This window comes from Lissotriton helveticus, chromosome 1_1 (genome assembly GCF_964261635.1).
Source record: "Lissotriton helveticus chromosome 1_1, aLisHel1.1, whole genome shotgun sequence".
NCBI classification, from domain to species: domain Eukaryota; kingdom Metazoa; phylum Chordata; class Amphibia; order Caudata; family Salamandridae; genus Lissotriton; species Lissotriton helveticus.
This window is the reverse complement of record NC_136057.1, coordinates 1,001,239,685-1,001,258,056: the sequence shown is the minus strand read 5'-3', so window position 1 is coordinate 1,001,258,056 and position 18,372 is coordinate 1,001,239,685. Positions and strand designations below refer to the sequence as shown.

General features: G+C 48.3%; 1 protein-coding gene across 1 annotated transcript in view; it reads right to left on the bottom strand.

Annotated features, from left to right (window-relative positions):
• TMEM209 (transmembrane protein 209) overlaps positions 1 to 18,372 on the bottom strand; it is a 310,927-nt gene that overhangs the window by 33,674 nt on the left and 258,881 nt on the right. Inside the window, exons 13-14 of the mRNA XM_078677577.1 lie at positions 13,285 to 13,399; positions 13,045 to 13,142 (exon numbers count right to left, since the gene is read on the bottom strand). Coding sequence (XP_078533703.1) covers positions 13,045 to 13,142; positions 13,285 to 13,399 — 213 coding nt within the window. The remainder of the gene's footprint in view (positions 1 to 13,044; positions 13,143 to 13,284; positions 13,400 to 18,372) is intronic.

Here is an 18,372-nt window from a genome sequence, read left to right as displayed (position 1 = left end):
CAACTACAGATAACCCATCTCAGTTGGAGACAAATAGCACTACCAACAAAGCCCTCCTGTGGCAATCCACCAAGATGGAACTACAGATAGACCTCCTCCAGGCAATAGCTGGACGATTATCAGATATAAGCTTCAAGGTGGAGGCTCTGGCCAACAGGATCCCCCAGTACGAGCTTCCCAACTGGGGGGCCTGCTCTTGCCGCTGCTCAGACCTCATCGAGAACTGGGCCTCGCTGCCTGAGGTACTAGCTGAAATAATGGAAATAGCAAAAGGGAGAACCGTGGCACAAACGTCAAACTACAAAGAAGAGCGGGCAAAGCACAACAGCCACACCCCTAAGGTGATAGACACTTTGGGCCCCAAGGGGGAAGAATGACACAGCTGACAACAGCAAAAGCATAGAGCACATGCCCATCAAGTCAGTCAGCAGTTCACCAGAACCCACAATAGTCCAAAGCCCAAATTATAGGGATAGCGACGACATTGGAATAGCTAGGCCGGAAGACTCATCAGGTACAACAGACAGGCAGAACCCCCCACTATCAAGGAGAGCTAAAAAAGCTAAAAAAGCACCAGAAAAAGTTAAAGCAAAAATTGAGACAACCACGGGGGGCGCTAGAGGGCGCACTTGCTGAATGGCCGCACTTACGTGAGGCTCCAGCTGCCTGGCATGAAGATCCGTTCATTTATCCTGCTTTCCCTGCACGCACCCGCCTGAAAATCCCCACGGAGGGGCGGCGGGCCATTCTTTACACTCGGTGAAAATTTCATGGCTCTACTCCTTTGTGCCCCGGAGTTATGACCTGCGGAGTCCCCCGGCCAGCGTGAGCCTTGCAGTGACGGTGCCTGGAGCCGGCGCTTGAACGTGTGCGAGCCCGAGGATCCCCACGAGGCAGGTAGGCCTCGGGCACTTCATGCACGGTGCGACTGAGACTGGCGCTGGGGCCGTCAACAAGCGAAAGCGACGTGCTACCGGCGAGACGTCCTGCTTGTAACGCGGGAGAGAAGACGTTGTGAGGCTCCAGCGAGACTCGCGCTCCGGAGCGCTCCGCAATTGCTGTACTGGGCGCGCTGTTTTGGCGCCATTAACGACTAGCTGCAAACACCTGCGGGAGGTCCGGCCGCCCGGAGGCTGACGTCCCACCCTATGCACAGCCTCTGAGACTGCTTTTGCCGGTGTACTGGTAAGCGGCTAACTCTGTGGGACTCACTGCCTATTGTCCTCTAGGCGCTGCACCTCTGGCTGCACTTCCGGCGCTATTTCACTGGTGCTCTGCCTACTCCTGGACTGCGCCTCTTGTTGCTGCGGACCACCCCGCTGGGTATTGCTGTGCCGCCCGCCGACGTCTGGCGCCTCGGCTGCTGGTGAGGCGCCGCTGTGCCTCATAGTGTGGGCTTAACATCTCCTTCCAGCTCCCCTCCGGCAGCAGTGCAGGTGGCGCTTAGACGCGGCGGGTTCCCACAATTCGCTGCCACCATGGGCAAACCTGACAGTCGCCAACCCAAACTGCAGTTTGACAGCTCGGCGCAGAAGAAGGTGACACGGCACACCGGAGACGCAGCGCCACCCAGAAGCCCGATCGCAGAGGCCTCGACATCAGCCCCGCTGACCCCGGATATGGCCACCATACTGCAAGAAATGCGCCAGGGCTTCGCAACAGTGGTCGACAAAGTAGATCGGCTATCATCTCGGATGGACGGAATAGCCCAGAAGATGGACGTCCATGAAGAACGCATAACTGAGGCAGAACGCAGGATATCGGCAAATGATGATACGACTGCGGCACATGACACTCGCCTTGCCAGGATGGACAATGTACTGAGGGTGATTGCTGCCAAGAACGAGGAGTTGGAGGCGAGGAGCCGGCGAAACAACGTTTGCGTCACGGGCATTCCCGAATCGACCAACACTGGGAAGATGGAGCTTTACATCGAGAAACTACTAACGGCAGCAGTGGGGGCGGACGCACTATCGAGTCAATTTATTGTGGAACGCGCACATCGGTCTCTGGGTCCTCAGCCAAAACCTGGAGCCCCACCACGGCCCATCATTGCGCGCCTGCTCAACTACCGCGATCGAGATGCGGCGCTCAGAGCCGCCAGAGCGCACCAGAACCTAACATATGATGGCGTGCCCTTCTTCATTTACCCGGACTTTACCCCAGTAGTCCAGGAACAGCGCCGGAAATTTCTTGCGGTTAAGAGGAAACTTCGGGACTTGAACATTGACTATGCTCTCCTGTACCCGGCCAAGCTGCGTGTCACGCACCAGGGTACGCAACACTTCTTTCTCAACCCGCAACAGGTTGAAGACTACATTAAGACTCTGTCCAAACGGCCCAGAAGGTCTGCGGATGCTGAAGACCTACATGCATCGGAACCCGAGTAGACTACTACCGGCCCTCTGCGGTTACTGTTCTTACATTTCATTGGTTTGTCCTTACTTCCCTATCTGCTGAGGGGGACTCATGCTTCTCAGCGATGGCTGCAGCTGCCTCTGGGGTGCCACGGACGGGTGTTGAACTGCAGGCGGTAATGTATGCCAGGCCCCCACCCCCTTACTCCCTCTCTGCTCCGGATGGAGACCCCAAGGGTGGACTTGTGCGGAGTGGGATAGCTGGGGGTGGTGGAACGTGCACCTCTGATGACCCCTACTGGGTGTTCCCCAAGGACATTTACTTGGATTCTTGTTTACTGGTTGCTTTCTAGTTTTTTCTTAGTTTGTGGGTGGGGGGCGGGACTAAGGTGCTGGCTAGTTGGGGTGGCTTCAGTGGGTGGGGGGTGGTGGACTGTTTATCGGGAGAATCGAACTTGCACTAGGCGAAGTATAGCCTCCGTTAGAGGAGCCAGTACCATTCGCACTGTATGTTTCAGTACTAAGAACTGTTTGTCCCTTTTCCAGATACGGCTGGCCGTTGGGACTGTTGAGGGGGGGCTGGGGTGGGGAAGATGCTGGGAATTTTGTTGGGATTCGAGTTTTCACATGTGCATGCTGTGTTCTGAACTCTATTGTCTGCTCTATGGAGGGCTTCTTAGTCATGACTGGGGGTTGTGGGGAGGGGATGGATGTGCTGCACGTTGGTTATGGCTGGGGGGTGGCACGAGGGATGGAGGCGTTTCATTGATGTACCATTCTATGGTCCCGTGGGGTGTCGATGGCCTGGTCCGATTGACCAATGACATGTCTGTTGCTGGGGCTTGCCTAGCCGTCTTACACACTTTATTTCTACAGTTGTTCTTTTACGCTATTACATGGATGATACGCGCCTAAACGTGGTCACTTGGAATGTGAGGGGGCTGGGGGACCATAGGAAGAGGAGACAAATATTGAGCTACCTTGATCGCCATAGCGTCCACATCGCTTTCCTCCAGGAAACACACTTTGCACCCCACAAATCATGCGCATTTGGGAGTAGGTGGGCCTCTCACTCGGTCTTCGCCAATTACTCCTCGTATGCGAGAGGTACAGCCATTCTAGTTAAGAGATCCACACCATTTCAGCTAGCTGGATCCAAGGCTGATCCACAGGGGAGGTACTGTTTGTTATGGGGCAGACTGGGGCATATGTCAGTAACGCTAGCATGTTGCTATGGACCCAATTCGGATGACCCGCAATTCTTCATGTCTTTATGGGCTGCGATAGTTGAGACAGGGCCACAACACCTCATATGGGGAGGGGATTTCAACATGACCCTACACCCCCCTCTGGACAGGTCGCACCCTGCCCCACACCATTATACCAATGGGCGAGAGGTCCTTAGAGAGACCATTGCCGATAACAATCTCATTGATGCCTGGCGCTCACACTGCGGGACAAGAGGGGAGGGTACACACTTTACGGCGCAAGCTAAGTCGTGGGCACGGCTCGACTATTTCCTCTTAACCTCACAACTCTACACAGCGCTTATACACGCGTCACACCTCCCCAGGACATATTCCGACCACTCCCCCGTTCTTATTACATTGTCCGGTTCTGAGCTTGGCCCCCCAGTAACGGCGTGGCGTATGCAACCCTCTATGTTATTGGACTCGGTATTCCAGGAGGAACTCCGGGATGAATGTTTGGATTTCTTTAAACGCAATAAGGACTCTGTCCAAGACGTTGAGACCATATGGGACGCCTTTAAGGCCACGCTCCGGGGCTTATGTATTTCAAAGGGCTCGGGAGTACTCAAGAGCATACTGGCTAGATTGCGCTCCATAGAGGATGACCTGCGTAGTGCTGAGAGCCGCCTTAGAACTAATCCTGATAGTGCGACCCTTGCTACCATTCGTGTGAAACTGTCGGAGTTCTCTGAGGAGGCTGCTCGCGAGGTGAAGTTTAGGAACAAGTACTGGGTGGCCAGGCGATATGGAGAAGGCGAGAGACCTGGAAAGGCGCTGGCGGCGACGGTCAAACTGATGCGATCGCCGACGGTCATACTAGAACTGGAAACGGCTGAGGGGCTGGTGCTCAGGGACACCACCCAAATCCTGAACGAATTTGTGCAGCATTATGGTATGCTGTATAACTCTAGCAGGAATGGCGGGCTCACACTGGACGAGTATCTGGCAGATATCTCCTTAGGTTGGTTAAGCGATGCGCAGAGACACTTCTTGAGCGCCCCCTTTGAACTTGATGAGGTCAGAGAGGCTATCATGGGCATGAAATCGGGTAAGGCCACTGGGTTAGATGGCATTCCAATTGAGTTCTACAAAACGTTTATTGACTTCATGGCGCCAGTACTGCGGGAGGTCTATGAGGATGCGCTGGAGGTGGGCCATCTCCCTGCCTCCATGAGAATTGCTCTTATTACGTCACTGCTTAAACCTGGAAAACCCGCTTCTAGCTGCGACTCCTACCGACCGTTGTCCCTGTTAAATTGTGACGTTAAAATACTCGCAAAACTGATTGCAACACGCATCAGCCTCCTCCTACCAGCTCTGATACTACCTGATCAGGCTGGGTTTGTACCTGGCAGGGCAACGTCACACAATCTCCGCACCTTTTTCTCGGTGTATGACTCCGTACACGAAGACCTCCCAATGGCGGCTATTTTTTTGGACGCCACCAAGGCGTTCGATTAGCTCGAATGGGATTATGTGTTCGGGGTTCTTGAACGAATGGGCTTCCCACCTGTGTTTATATCTTGGATTAAATTACTGTATACACGTCCGGAGGCCAGAGTCCTCATCAATGGGAAATTGTCGTCAGCCTTCCCGATTTCCAGAGGGACGAGGCAAGGTTGTCCCCTGTCCCCCCTTCTATTTGCCATAGCTACTGAACCTCTGGCTGCTAAACTGCGGCAGCGTCATCGGGATAGTGCTTTGCGTTGTTATCAGAGACAGCTACTCGTCTCTATGTATGCAGACGACATCACCCTTTATGTTCGCCACCCTAGCGATAACTTGCATCCAATACTTCGAGAGTTCATACGGTTTGGTGCCCTTTCGGGAGTTCAAATTAACTGGAGGAAGTCATGTATCTTCCCTCTTACTGCCTCGACAAGTCAGTTTCCGCTGGAGTTCCCACTTGCCTGGAGCACAGGGGACTTCAAATACTTGGGCATACATGTAGAAAAGAATAGAGAGGAGCTAATTCGTGCCAACTATGGCACCGTAATGGACAAGATGCGTGACAACATATCTAGATGGATCACGCTCCCCCTCTCCATGGCGGGACGTGCCTCATTGATTAAAATGGTTATACTCCCTCAGTTTTTGTACCTCTTTTTGAACATTCCGTTTCACCCCGGCTCCCATTTCTTTCGATTACTACGCTCAGAATTGCTCCGTCTAATATGGGGTGGTAAGACACCCAGACTCAAATGGGACATCCTGGTCAGACCGTTCTCCCAGGGGGGTTTCGGCGTCCCTGACTTTGAGCTTTATTACGGAGCAGCTCAGGCCCACTATGCGTATTTCTGGATACGCCAGCAGAGATATATGCCTCAACTGGCAGCCGAACACTGGTTGGCCCACCCAGTCCCCATCGAAGGTGCAATCTACTCCCGGATTGAGGGTAGGGACAAGACTCCTTCCACGGTATCAAGCACGGTGACGGCATGGCGCTCCATTGTTACTAAGCTTGACTTGCACTTCCTCTATGCGCCACGGCTGCCGCTATCCTACCACCCGCAGCTTCCGCTCCTGCAAGAGGCTGGATTTAAAAAATTGCTTAGGAAACTAAACGTCAATACATGGGGGGACCTGTATCTGGACGGCGTCTTCCGGACTAGAGATCAATTTTACGGGAACATACAACCCACACCTCTTGACGTATTTTACTATATCAGACTCCGACACGGGCTACAGGCCGTCACGCCTGATTTCCCCTGTGAGCCCCCAGTGCTTCCTCCCCTGCAAAACATGCTGCTTCAGGACAACCCTATTAAACTGGTATCCACACTATATAAATCTGTCCGGGCTAACATGACCTACACTGCTCTGCCTGCTAGGCATAAATGGGAACATGATCTAGCCTTAACTCTAACAGACACCCAATGGGATTTCTGCCTGCAACAAACCGAGCGCATCTCCTCTAACAGCCGTTATAGGATAATTCATTATAAATTCCTGCACAGGCTATATCACACTCCAGCGCGCCTCCACAGGTTCCAGCTTAGGCCTACTGATACATGTGACAGGTGTGGTGCCCCAGGGGCTGATTTCCTGCACCTTGCATGGGGCTGTGCCGAAGTGTCCATATACTGGACTCAAGTGTTTGAGGCACTATCCAAAATGGTTCACATGACGATTGATCCGTCCCCATTGGTAGCACTTCTGGGGTACGTTGCGCCTCTCCAGGCGGCTCACCGCAAATATGTGGCGCTGGCTATGCTTCTGGCTAAACGCAGGGTGGCCTGTAGATGGGGGAGGGGAAGGGCGCCCAAGTTTAAGGATTGGATGAGTGACATGGTGTACGCCAGGAACAATTGCAAACATATTCCGAGCTACTGCCGCCTACTTCTAGGCCTACTGACATCTGGGCCCCGTTACAATGTTATTTGATAACTGATCCACACGAAGGTGCTTGACGCCCAGGCCTCAGTGGCATCCCCCGGGTCTCACACGACCTACCACCTCTGATGCGGGGACCCGCCTCTCCCTTCACTTGTATTTGTATGGCTCTGCCTGCCACGTTCCCCTCAAGATCTGATACACCAGATGTGCCTGTTCCCCCCCCCCCCTCTCCTACATGAGTTCACTTGGACATTGCACATGTTACTGTTCATATAAAGTTTAAGGAATACTTTCAAAATTGCAAGACTCACAGATTTCGTTGTAACTACGCTGCAATTGCCGCTTTAATTGTACTGGTTGCCGCGATTGTTATCGCACTCATGCACATTTGTTATGTTTTGTATTTATGTCTGCATTGATAGCGGCCGGCCTCCGGGTTGTTGGTGAGACGCTGTGTACTCCTGGTAATGCTCAATAAATGTTTTGCACTTAAAAAAATAAATAAATTGAGACAACCACAACTACTTAAGCTCACGCACCCACCATCGAATGAGGTGATAAAAGAAAAAGCAACCCAGCTGTATCCAATATTCACAGATAAAAACTGGGGAAAAAGGACTTCCCCGGACTGCCCACTAAAGGGAAAGCAACACAAACAACCCACACCATCAAGTTCCCCCAGCCCAAAGGGCGAAAAACCATCAGTAATGCAGACTACCCCAATGGTAGACCAGCCAACGGCAGGAACAGGCCCACCAGTGCCAAGTCGGCTCTCACAGCCAACCCCTCTGATATCAGTGCCACAAGCAGCCAATCTGCAACAACCTCAATCAAGCCCCCAGCATCCAATTAGGACCAACGACGACCAAACCATGAGGCGGCCAGGAAGCTCGCCCTCAATATTCCTAGGCAGCTACAGGTCAGTGCCCACTCCAACAGAAGCAGTGACAAAAAAAGGAGCTGGGGACAAACACGCGAGCGCACTTGCAACAGTCTATGAGGTGGTTCTCACTCCAAGATGTTTAAGCCCAGGACGCCACGATATCCTGAACCGGAGCAATCTCCTACGCCTCTTTAAACACCTGGATACCCTGGACAAGACACAATCAGAGGACATAGAATGGGTGAAATTCGAGAGCTTGAAAGGGGACACACACGGAGACTCCACCGTGGTGGGCTTGAAGAATAAAGAAACATGGCAAGCTATCAAGCAAAACTCCATTCTACTGGCGGAGTGGGGCATCGAAGTCCAGACATTATCACCTCCAAAATATCCACTCGTCCTGGTCCCAGACAGTGGGAGAAAGGCCACTCGATCAGTCCTAAAAGGGACAACCAGTTTGGGCTCTCCAAACAGAAGTCAGACGGGCCAAAGGGCACTTACAGGAATTCGAATCCTATGAGTTATCCACAACCTCTCCCCCACCCCCGAACAAAAGGGTCAAGGAAGCAGGCGGTCACAGCACTCCTAGTCGCTACAAAAGTCTGCCCTCTAGCGGGGACGTCAGGCTTGACTCCACTGCGAAACCACAATTAACTATAATCTCCTGGAATATAGCAGGGATTAGCAAGATCTGTAACAATGAAAACCTGAAGCAGTTCCTGGATAGTGGAGACCTAATCTGCCTCCAAGAAACCTGGGCTCTGTCCCCCACCCCTTTGGCCGGGTACTATGAATTTCATGCACCAGCAACAAAAAGAAACATCTTCGGTCGTCCAGCAGGTGGACTATCAAGTTTCATAAAACACGAGTGTGCCTTCGCTGCTACTACCATCAACGTGAATTCTCTCGGTCTACAAGCGCTACAGATAAGGGGTCTGAGCGTCAGTAAACATCCAATCCACCTGCTAGTATTAAACTGCTACATTAACCCCGCACAGACCCTATTGAAAGACCAGGTGGAGGCACTGGCAACAAATCTGGAGGACTTGTTAAATAAATACAAAACACACCAGGTCATTTTAGCAGGGGACTTTAACCTAAAAGATCTAGCAATTTGGAAACCCTTCCACAAGGATCAGGAAGGGCGGCCCCCCTGCGTGACCTTTTCTCTAGCTACAAACTGACATCAACCCACATTCAGAAATCATCTAGCTCGAGTGCGTGGCAGCCACAGCCCACTTTCCAGGACGTGTCCAGAATCGATTACATCTTGATGAGTGGAATACTGGCGGATAGAATGACTGACTTTGAAGTTGTGAACCGTCAGGACAGCGACCACAGACCATTAAGAGCTTCATTCCAGCTGGTCATACCGGCCGCCACCCTCTACCAACCTATTGGGGAGTCGAGCGGGGAGGAGACACATACCGTCCTGCGGAGAATGGACAGAGAAGACAGAGGGGAAACTTCAATCATGGCTGGGTCAGATACAGCAAGGGAACCAGCTGGCATTTGATTCCCCTACAGCAGGCTGGGAGCAAATTATTGTGGATATACAAAACAAACTTGGCGATTCTGCACCACAAAACTCAAAAATAAAAGGGCCTCCCAAGATTCGGAACACCTGTCCTCAGCACGTACGGGAACTTAAACGACTACTGCGCAAGGCTCGCGCAGCAGTGAAAAGAGGGGGCTGCCAAACAGTAGGGCCATCAATAGCGGAACTTAGGGCTTCCCTAAGGAAGAAGCTATGGGAACATAAAAAAACTGACATGGAAAGCAAATGGGTAAAAGTTTTCTCCCTCCTTAAACAAAAGAACCCCGCACGACTCTGGAGATTCATCAATCAGCTGAGCAACCGAGGTCCAACGAGAGAGAATGGGGTACTTGAAAAAGATTGGATCCAACATGTGAAACAGCTGTATGAAACAGTCCCCAGCACTGAACTCTCGTCGACGGACAAGGCGGAGCCAAATGAGGATTTCCATCAGCGCTGCCCCCAGTCTGAAGCAGCCATCCTAAGCCCAGGCCACATCCCAAGGGGTAGCAGCTCCCCAACCGACGTTGATGATATTACACCAACCTGGACAAACATCAGACAGGTCATCAACACCATCAAGTGAATGAGGAATGATGGTGCGCCGGGGCCCAATGGGATACCTGCGCCGGTCTTCAAACAGGCATCAGAGTTCTGGGCGACACTCTTAACACTGCTGTTCAACTACACCTACCTGACCGCTATAATTCCAGACTCTTGGAGGGGTTCTATACTGTTTCCAATCTTTAAAAAAGGCGAACGCTCAGAGCCCTCGAACTATAGACTCATCGCCCTGCTCGACTTGGAGGCCAAGGCATATGCACACCTACTACTCGGCGATCTAGAAAAATGGGCAGAAGAGGAAAATATAATACCTACGTATCAAACTGGCTTTAGGTCTAAGGCATCTACAATGGATAATGTCCTGGCGTTAGCACATCTCTCAGCCAAGGCAACCTCGAAGAACCACCCCCCACTATTCTGCTGCTTTGTGGACTACAGCACAGCATTCGACAAAGTGGACAGAAAACGCCTATGGTGGAAATTAGAAAAGTGGGGGATTCCACCAAAACTTTTGAAGGCAATTATGTCATTATATGAGGCCACTTGGGTGCGGGTTAAAACAAGCACCCGCACTGTCACTTGCAAAATAGCCACAGCAAATGGGCTGAAGCAAGGGTGCGTGCTTGCCCCCATCCTATTTAATCTATATACCGCGGATTTGGGGGGAGTCCTTAAAAGGTGCCAGTCTAGCTGCCCCCAGACTAGGAAGACTGAGGCTACCAGTTTTACAGTATGCCGATGATGCAGCCATTATGGATCACATGAAGATAGGCCTACAAAGAGCTTTAATTTAATTTATTTCTTTATTTTAACACTTGTAAAGCGCGCAAATACCAGTCGGTGTCCTAGCGCTGAAGTGGTAACTCCCTAAGGTTAACAGCCCTAAACAGCTTTAACATCGCCAATAGCCTGACAGTCAACAAAGGGAAAACTAAGGTGATTATCATCGGATCCTACCATCAGAAACGGCAAGCACAGTGGCAGCTGGGAAATGCTCAAATTCACTCTGTGGCCTCTTATAACTATCTGGGGGTCTGGTTCTCGGAACGGGCCAAAGCAAATATCCATCTCAATCAGCTGGCCTCGAAAGCCAACAAGGTAACACATTTGCTAAGACAACTAAGCCAGAACCTCATCAGCCCCTCTGCAAGTCCAATACTGATAGCTTTAAGAGCAAAGCTTCTTCCTGCAATCTCCTACGGACACCTGGCCTTCCCTGGGAAGCTGGACGCCCTTCTTAATTCCGCCCAAGTCAAGGCTTACAAGTCAGTGTTACATATACCAAGGTCTGCAAGAAGAACCAGGCTGAGACTGGAGCTTGGCCTAGCAAGGCCAGATGTGATCAACCAGGGGGAGCTTATCAAGTTATATCTAAGGGTATTAAAGGCCCCGGCTAACTCCTTAAAACAGCACTTGAGATCTATTTTTGAAGATACAGTGTAGACATGGCACACTGGGTTGGTAAAAGCAACCAAAGCTCTTAAATTAGTGGAAGAAAATCTCACGCGGCAGGATATCCCGCTGAATGTTTGGAAGAGAGCCATTAACAAACAAGTATATGAAATCTCCTTCGTACTCGATTACAACTCCCTTCGTCGAAGCTCTACTTTGGAACCGCTAAATAAGTCATACTCAGTGGGCAAAGCACAACCATACCTAAGCGAGGCTATTTCAACACCGGCCCGAACCAAAATACTAACCATGAGGCTGATCACACTCGGGATTATAGATTTTAACCCCGCCTGGGCCAATAGAGGGGACCCTACACCCTGTATGCTATGTACATATAAAAGGGAATCCTGGCTGCATCTACTTTGCTGCTGTCCTTATTTCAAGAACGATCGCCGGCGACTGCTGCACCCGATCTGCCTTAATCAAAGCATAACAACATGCTCGGTAGCATCAGCCCTGTGTTTGTCAACCACCACCACTATGACATTAGCAAGACTGGCAAAATTAGTTCACCAAATTAGACTAGGACTAAAAGCCCACAACAATAGCATTTCGTCATTCAGGAAGTTGACTCCAAATGCAATGGATCAGAGTTGAAGTGAACTTGCTATGTAGTATTATTGACAGTGCCAGTTCTACGCCCACCTACGAAAGAAAGTAAAGACTTTTTCCTACCGCCTATAAGGCTGGGAAAGGCCAATCAAATGGGCCCAAGACTGGCGGAGCTGGACCCTTCTCCCTATTCGGTTCTTTTTTACATCAATCTTTTAACTATTACAGACGTACACTTTCTTTTTTTTTCTTTTTAAAAACAAGCAAAAGAATTTTATTGTTGTTCTCTGCATTTTCAAATTTTACTGTAAAGATTTTAATTAATTGTACAGTTAATAAACAAATACAATATTGGGAAATATACTGTGTGCATCTTTTATGGTTTGTTTTAATTACCGATTAAAGATTATTTTGACTGTCTGAATAATGTAGTAAAAAGCAGAACCTTTAACGTCTGTCAGTCTCACCTAATCTTTCTTACCATAAAAACTTCTAACAGCTACATAGTAGCTGGCTTAAAAACGGATTATTGCAATTTATTAACTAAAGGTTATTTCATAAACTTTGCAATCAAACAGCACATATCCTTTTTCGTGCAATCAAAAGTACACAGCAATGCAATCCTGAAATACCCATGTGGGGAGCCCACTGCTAGAACGTACAACTAATACTCGAGCTATACAGTCTCACTGATCAAATCACCCAAAAATAGAACAAACTAAATCCCTAGAATCTCTGCCCGACATATTAACATTTCCCAAGATTTCAGAAGTCAACCGTAGGAGAATTCCTTTTGAACAAAATGCATGGCACACAGAAGTGTGAGGTGAAAGGTTCTAAAATGTTTAAATAAAAAGAACGTTTTCTAAGTTTTGACTGAGTTCTAAGTGTTTTTTATACTTAATCTCCAATTGCGTGGAAGACTAAGTTTAAGAGAAGCAGTGCCTGTCACATGTACAGACCTGCAAAACCTTTTATATGCGTCAAGATGAAATTTCCCCAGAGCACTGAAATGTCAACAATTAACACATAACATGTACAAACAATTAACAAAGAACATGTACAAAGGTCTTTACAAAGCATGCATTTGTGAAATATGTAAAAGGACTGTACCTTAGGTAGGTTGTAGGCATGTCGCTGGTAGATCAATTCATAGTGTGGAGGATTGATGCCACTTTGAAAGATGCAGAACACGTTCTCATTTGTGATATCTGTAAACCAAGGTCCAGTGCAAAGAAACACAAACATGAAGGTTTTAGATGAGCGGTAAGCTTTCAATTGTATCTCTTCAAATGTTTACAGACTCCACCCGTCTTCCCAAAGAAAAAACTTTGTGTTCTGGCAGTTCTGTACCTGGTTTACCGGGCGTCTGAACAAAGTGCTGAGAAGTGAACGTTTTCCCATCTGGATACTTTGGATGAGGGGGTAGTCTGGAGTCCAAATAAGTGCAAAATATATGCATTATGATCTTTGGGAAAAAAAACACAGAACATCGTTAGACGCACAGAACATAAATGAAAGGATTAAAAAGCTACAAGTAGCACACACTGAATCCAATCCCATTCACTTTGGCCAATAGACTGGTCTAGGCTGTTACAAGTGGTGTACCTGAATAATGTCTTTTTTGACTGGCAGAATGCACAGAGAGATTGTGGAGAAAACTTAAAAAATAGCCCAATCGAAATAGTCTAAAGAACCAAATCATTACAGGTAATCTCCTCATAGATATTAAAAAGAAAATACATAAAAAAATATACAATGTATTTCACTGCCCTCTGCCCTTCTAACAGGAGTCAATGAGTGTAAGAAACTGGCTCTATATATACTACACCAAAATGAGGTATAGTGTGTATAGAGTTAAGCATTTGATGTACACACTCAGTCAGCAAATTAATTCACAGTCAAGAACTGAACTCTAGGCCAATTGTTTTTGTATAAAAAAATATACTGTTTATTTTTAGAAGCAAGCAAGTCTGGTACAGGTAAGCTTTAAGTACTTTTCAGTAATTCGTTACTGGATATAGAACAGTTTGAAAATGCAATAGGAAATGTACTTTGTTTGATTTACAGGGGAGCAGTAGTATGCAACACTTAGCAAATACAGTACATTGGAATAAATAGGCTTTTTCCATACATTGCTGGTAAGTTACTTTTACATTACTTTTTCTAGCTCAGTGCTGGATGCCTAGATTCAGCACTGGGACATTTCCTGTAAACATGTGAGTAAATGCGTTTTTGTTATTCGTGCAATTTTTAAAGAGCATGTTCAGATTTCAAAACTCCACACTTTTTGGAGCAGTATATTGAAATGAATAGGCTTTGTCAACAAATTGCTGGTAAGTTACTTTAATGTTACGTTCTCTAACTCAGTGCTGGATGCCTAGATTCAGCACAGGGACATGTCCTGCAAACAGGTGAGCAAACACGTTTTGTTTATCTGTGCGATTTTAAAAGAATATCTTTAGTTTCCAAAACTCCACACGGTCGTTTTTTGGAGGGAAAATTGTCAATGTTATCCTATTGAGGAAAAACAGGTTATCGGTTAGCAGGTAAGTAAACGACTGTGGGAGTCAAGGTTCTGGGGTTATAATCAGGGGTCTCCCAGGGTCAGTGATGAACTGGAATTGCACCCTCTGCGGCATTAAGGCGGCCGGGTTCAGAGTGTTGAGGCCCAATGTTATCCTAGCGAGGATAGGGGGTCTCCGGTTGGTGGCTGCTAGGAAGCAGACCACTAGGTTGTGGGAGCAAAGCTCCTTGGGTTTAGCGCAGGGCAAGTTGGGGACCAAAATAGCACCAAGGGTGCACCCTCGGCCCGGTGCAGGGTGCAGTTTTGAGGTTGGGTGCCCTGTTTCCAATGGAGAACCCCCGGGACAAAAACACTGCAGGCTCTGGGACGAGGATCTTCAAGGTGAGACCACCACTTTGAGGGGTAAGTTGGGATGTGGAGGGTTGGGTAGGCACCGTTGGTTTGGGAACATAAGGCAGTGGGGCGTCAGGTGCAGGGGTGCCTTGGGACTTCGGATTTTCTTACCCGCTCTGGTCACGGTGGGGTGGGGGGGGGGGAGGGAGTCCATTAGAATGAGGCTGCAGGCATCGTTTGGAGGCTTAAGGCAGGTCAGGGGTTACTGAATCTCAAGTCCGGATCGCCGGGAGGACCGCCTTGTGGTATATTCCACTTGAGCTCGAGCCGGGTTCGGCGGGTGCAGAGTGGGATGGATTTGTGGTTCTGGTTGGCACCAGAAGCTGCAGTTTGAACAAGTCCGGTGTTCATGGACTTGAAGTGAAGGCAGGCAGGCAGGTCCTCCAGGGTTTTTGAGGTGGCTGGTTGCAGGACACACCAGGATTTCGCAGGAGCCGGTTCGAGGGGAGACAGGCCTGTGGGGCTGGGGCCAAGTCAGTGGGCGTCGTCCTCTTGTTAGCTCTGCACAGCTTTTCGCCCTCCTTATCTTTTTTTCTTGTGGTTTCTGGATCTGAGAAAGGAAGGTTCAGGGTGCCCTTAAATACTAAATGTATGGGTGTTACAGGTAGGTAAAGGGAAGGGACCTGGGGTGGGTACACTCCCTATTCTGCCACTCTCCAGTGGGAGGGAGGCAGGAGCCTGTCCCTGGTTGGATGGGTCCCCCCATCCTCAAGATGGAGGGTACTCGAGGTTGTGCTTCACCTCGCCTCCCCGACCTTAAGGGTGGAGTTGGCAGAGGTGGGCATACCTCTCTTCATCACTTGTTTTTCCCGCCGGTTCTCCCGCCCAAAGTGGGGGGTAGAACCAGTGGGGACCAGTTGCTGAAAGCAGAAAATGGTCTGGAGAGGCTCACAAAGGCGGCATGCCTTTAAAGGTTCGCCTACTTGAACCCTGACCATCCAGGGGGAGGAGGCTTGGCACCTCGTCCCAGGATGTGCATGGTTTCAGGCCACTGAGAGCAGCAGCTCTCGACCCAGGGGTCCAGAAACATGTCTGGTGGTGGCAGCCTAAGCAGCCACTCAGTCAGGTCACTAGAGGTTGGTCGAGTTTTAGGGGTGTAGTGAAAGAGCCACTTTTGTAGTCTGGTACACTATGATGACCTCCAACTATCACAATTTTTATTGATTTTAGTGTGTTATTTTACCCTAGCCTTAATGTAGGATGGTCCTGCATTTGTCTGTTTCTCTTCTGTTCTGTAATCTTGCTGTCTTTACTGAGTGGAACAGTCTTGCCAAGAGCAGAGCGTGTGGGATGTGCATTTGAAGGTGTGCAGTTGTGTAGGAATGTGTCAGTGGTGTGAATTAGGAGTTCTTACTATTGCTTTGACCATTCTGTTTTCTGACTTTATCTTGCTTAATGGCAGGGCTTGCCAGTTGGCTTTGGCATAATCTTATGCCATCTTGCATTAGTGGCCTATGCTTAAGCGACTCCATCTTCTGAGCCTTTCTAGGTGAGAAGTGATGTTTTGCTTTCTGCACTCTGTGTGTTAGTAGAAATCGGTTCTTGTCAGAGGAATGTGCTCACTCTATGCCGGAGTCATAACAAAGGCCTGATCAACCGGAGGTGTGACCTTGGTACGAAGTGGTACAGGAATCTGATGGGAAAAGGAGGCGGGGCTTGCTAGAAGCTTCGACCAACGTTTTTACTTGTTTTAAAGGGGGGAGCCTCCACTGGTCTGGTGGAAGTGGAAGTTTTGGGAGTTTGGATTCTGAGTGAGGGCAGACGTGTCTATCTTGGATTGAACCCTGATTGCTGAGCTCTGATCCCCGGCTGTATGAAGACTTCCCCCGGCCAGAAGTGGGCGGTGTATGCATCAGGTGATGTATTGAGTTTTGTGATTATTGCCATTGTGATGTGAGCCAATGGCTGTGATCGTTTGAGGTGTTTTCTTTGTGGTGTGGGAGGTGCACATCCAGAGTGATCCTCTACTCTGTATATATATCTTTCTGATCTCTTGCAGGACGTCCAGTGTTCTCATCTTATATCAGTTATTGCTTGTTTATTATTCAGTATCATTATTGATTCATGCCATTTAGATTATAAATTTGCTCAGTTATTGATTCATGCCTGTAGATTATAGGTTTGCTACATATATTTGAATCTAGTGCATTTGGTATCTGAGACAGCCTTTGTTTAGAGAGTATTATGTATTAAACCCCAAGCCTTATTCTAAAAGTGATAGTCTTTGCATTTTGTTAAATAAAACTCCTTTTCAAAAGGTGCCGTTTGTTTTGTGTTACAGTCTTGCTGTGCCAGGGGTGGTAAAACATGCTTAAAACTGAATATTATTCAAAGGTATAATGATATATTTGCCTTCCAGGTGGGAGTGCAGTGTTTGGGTGTGGCTTATTGATGAGAAGCCACATTCAAAACATTTTTGGCGTAGTCGGCAGGATATGAACATTGATTTAAAAGGGGAAGAAATATGTTTTCTAGAAATTAAAAGCAGACTCTCAGATACCAATTGATATATGTATATATTTGGATGGGAGGTAGTCCATGTGGTGTGCTAGCCCGTGAGTTAGCTAATTGTGCTGGGTTGAGTAGGAATTGGAGTGTGTGTTTAAGTGCATTTTGTAAAAAGTGCTTATGAATAATTTGCTACGTTAGGCAGAAAGGGCTGGATCCCTTTCAAGTGTTTAGTAAGAAATGTATACAAAACATGTTCAGCTGCAGTGTGAATTTGAGACATGAGAGACATGGTTTGTGGTGCCAAAAATACCTTTGAAATGTTAGCCTGTCAGAATAAATTGCAAAATAAGTAAAGGTTGGAATTGACTGGAATCCTGAAATGTGGGATGTTCTTTGACAGCTTTGGGAAAAGCGCTTGAATTTGTTTGGTTTCTTGGAGAACATGATAAAATAAAAGTGTTTGCAATTGCTTTCCCAGGCAAATTAATGAACTTTGACCTTTTCTGAAAATGCCTGGAAAGAGTTTCTTGTTGTCCTGGTTGTTCTGAATTTGTAAAATGTAACAATTGTAAAAATATGGTCTGATTAGAAGTACTAGAATGTACATTATTTTACCATAGGAAGTGATTCCACATGAGGTGTGAAATTGTGCTGCAGAGACACATTTTAAATGTGCACTAGGACAAGTGAAATACAGATTCATGGTCTGACAGGGGGGCAGTTTATATTTTTTAGATAAGAACAGAAGAAAGGGAGGAAACAGAGGTGTATTAGCCTTGAATAAAATGTTTAGCTTGTGAATTCAGTTTCACTCTGACAAGAGGTGAAAGGGTTGAGGAAAAAATGTGAGGCTGTTTTCCGTCTCAGACATGAAATGTGTCCTGGGAGTGGATGGCACGTAAAAATCTGGTGCAGGAGGAGAAATGAAATACACAGTCAGTGATGGTGCTGTGAAGCCTGCGGATAAATTCCTACGGGAGGGGCCATCCCAGCTCCTCGCCCCAGCAGACAGACAGCTTCCTTGACATAGATGTTTGGGAGGCTTGCAAAGGCGCAGGTTTCCTCTCCCC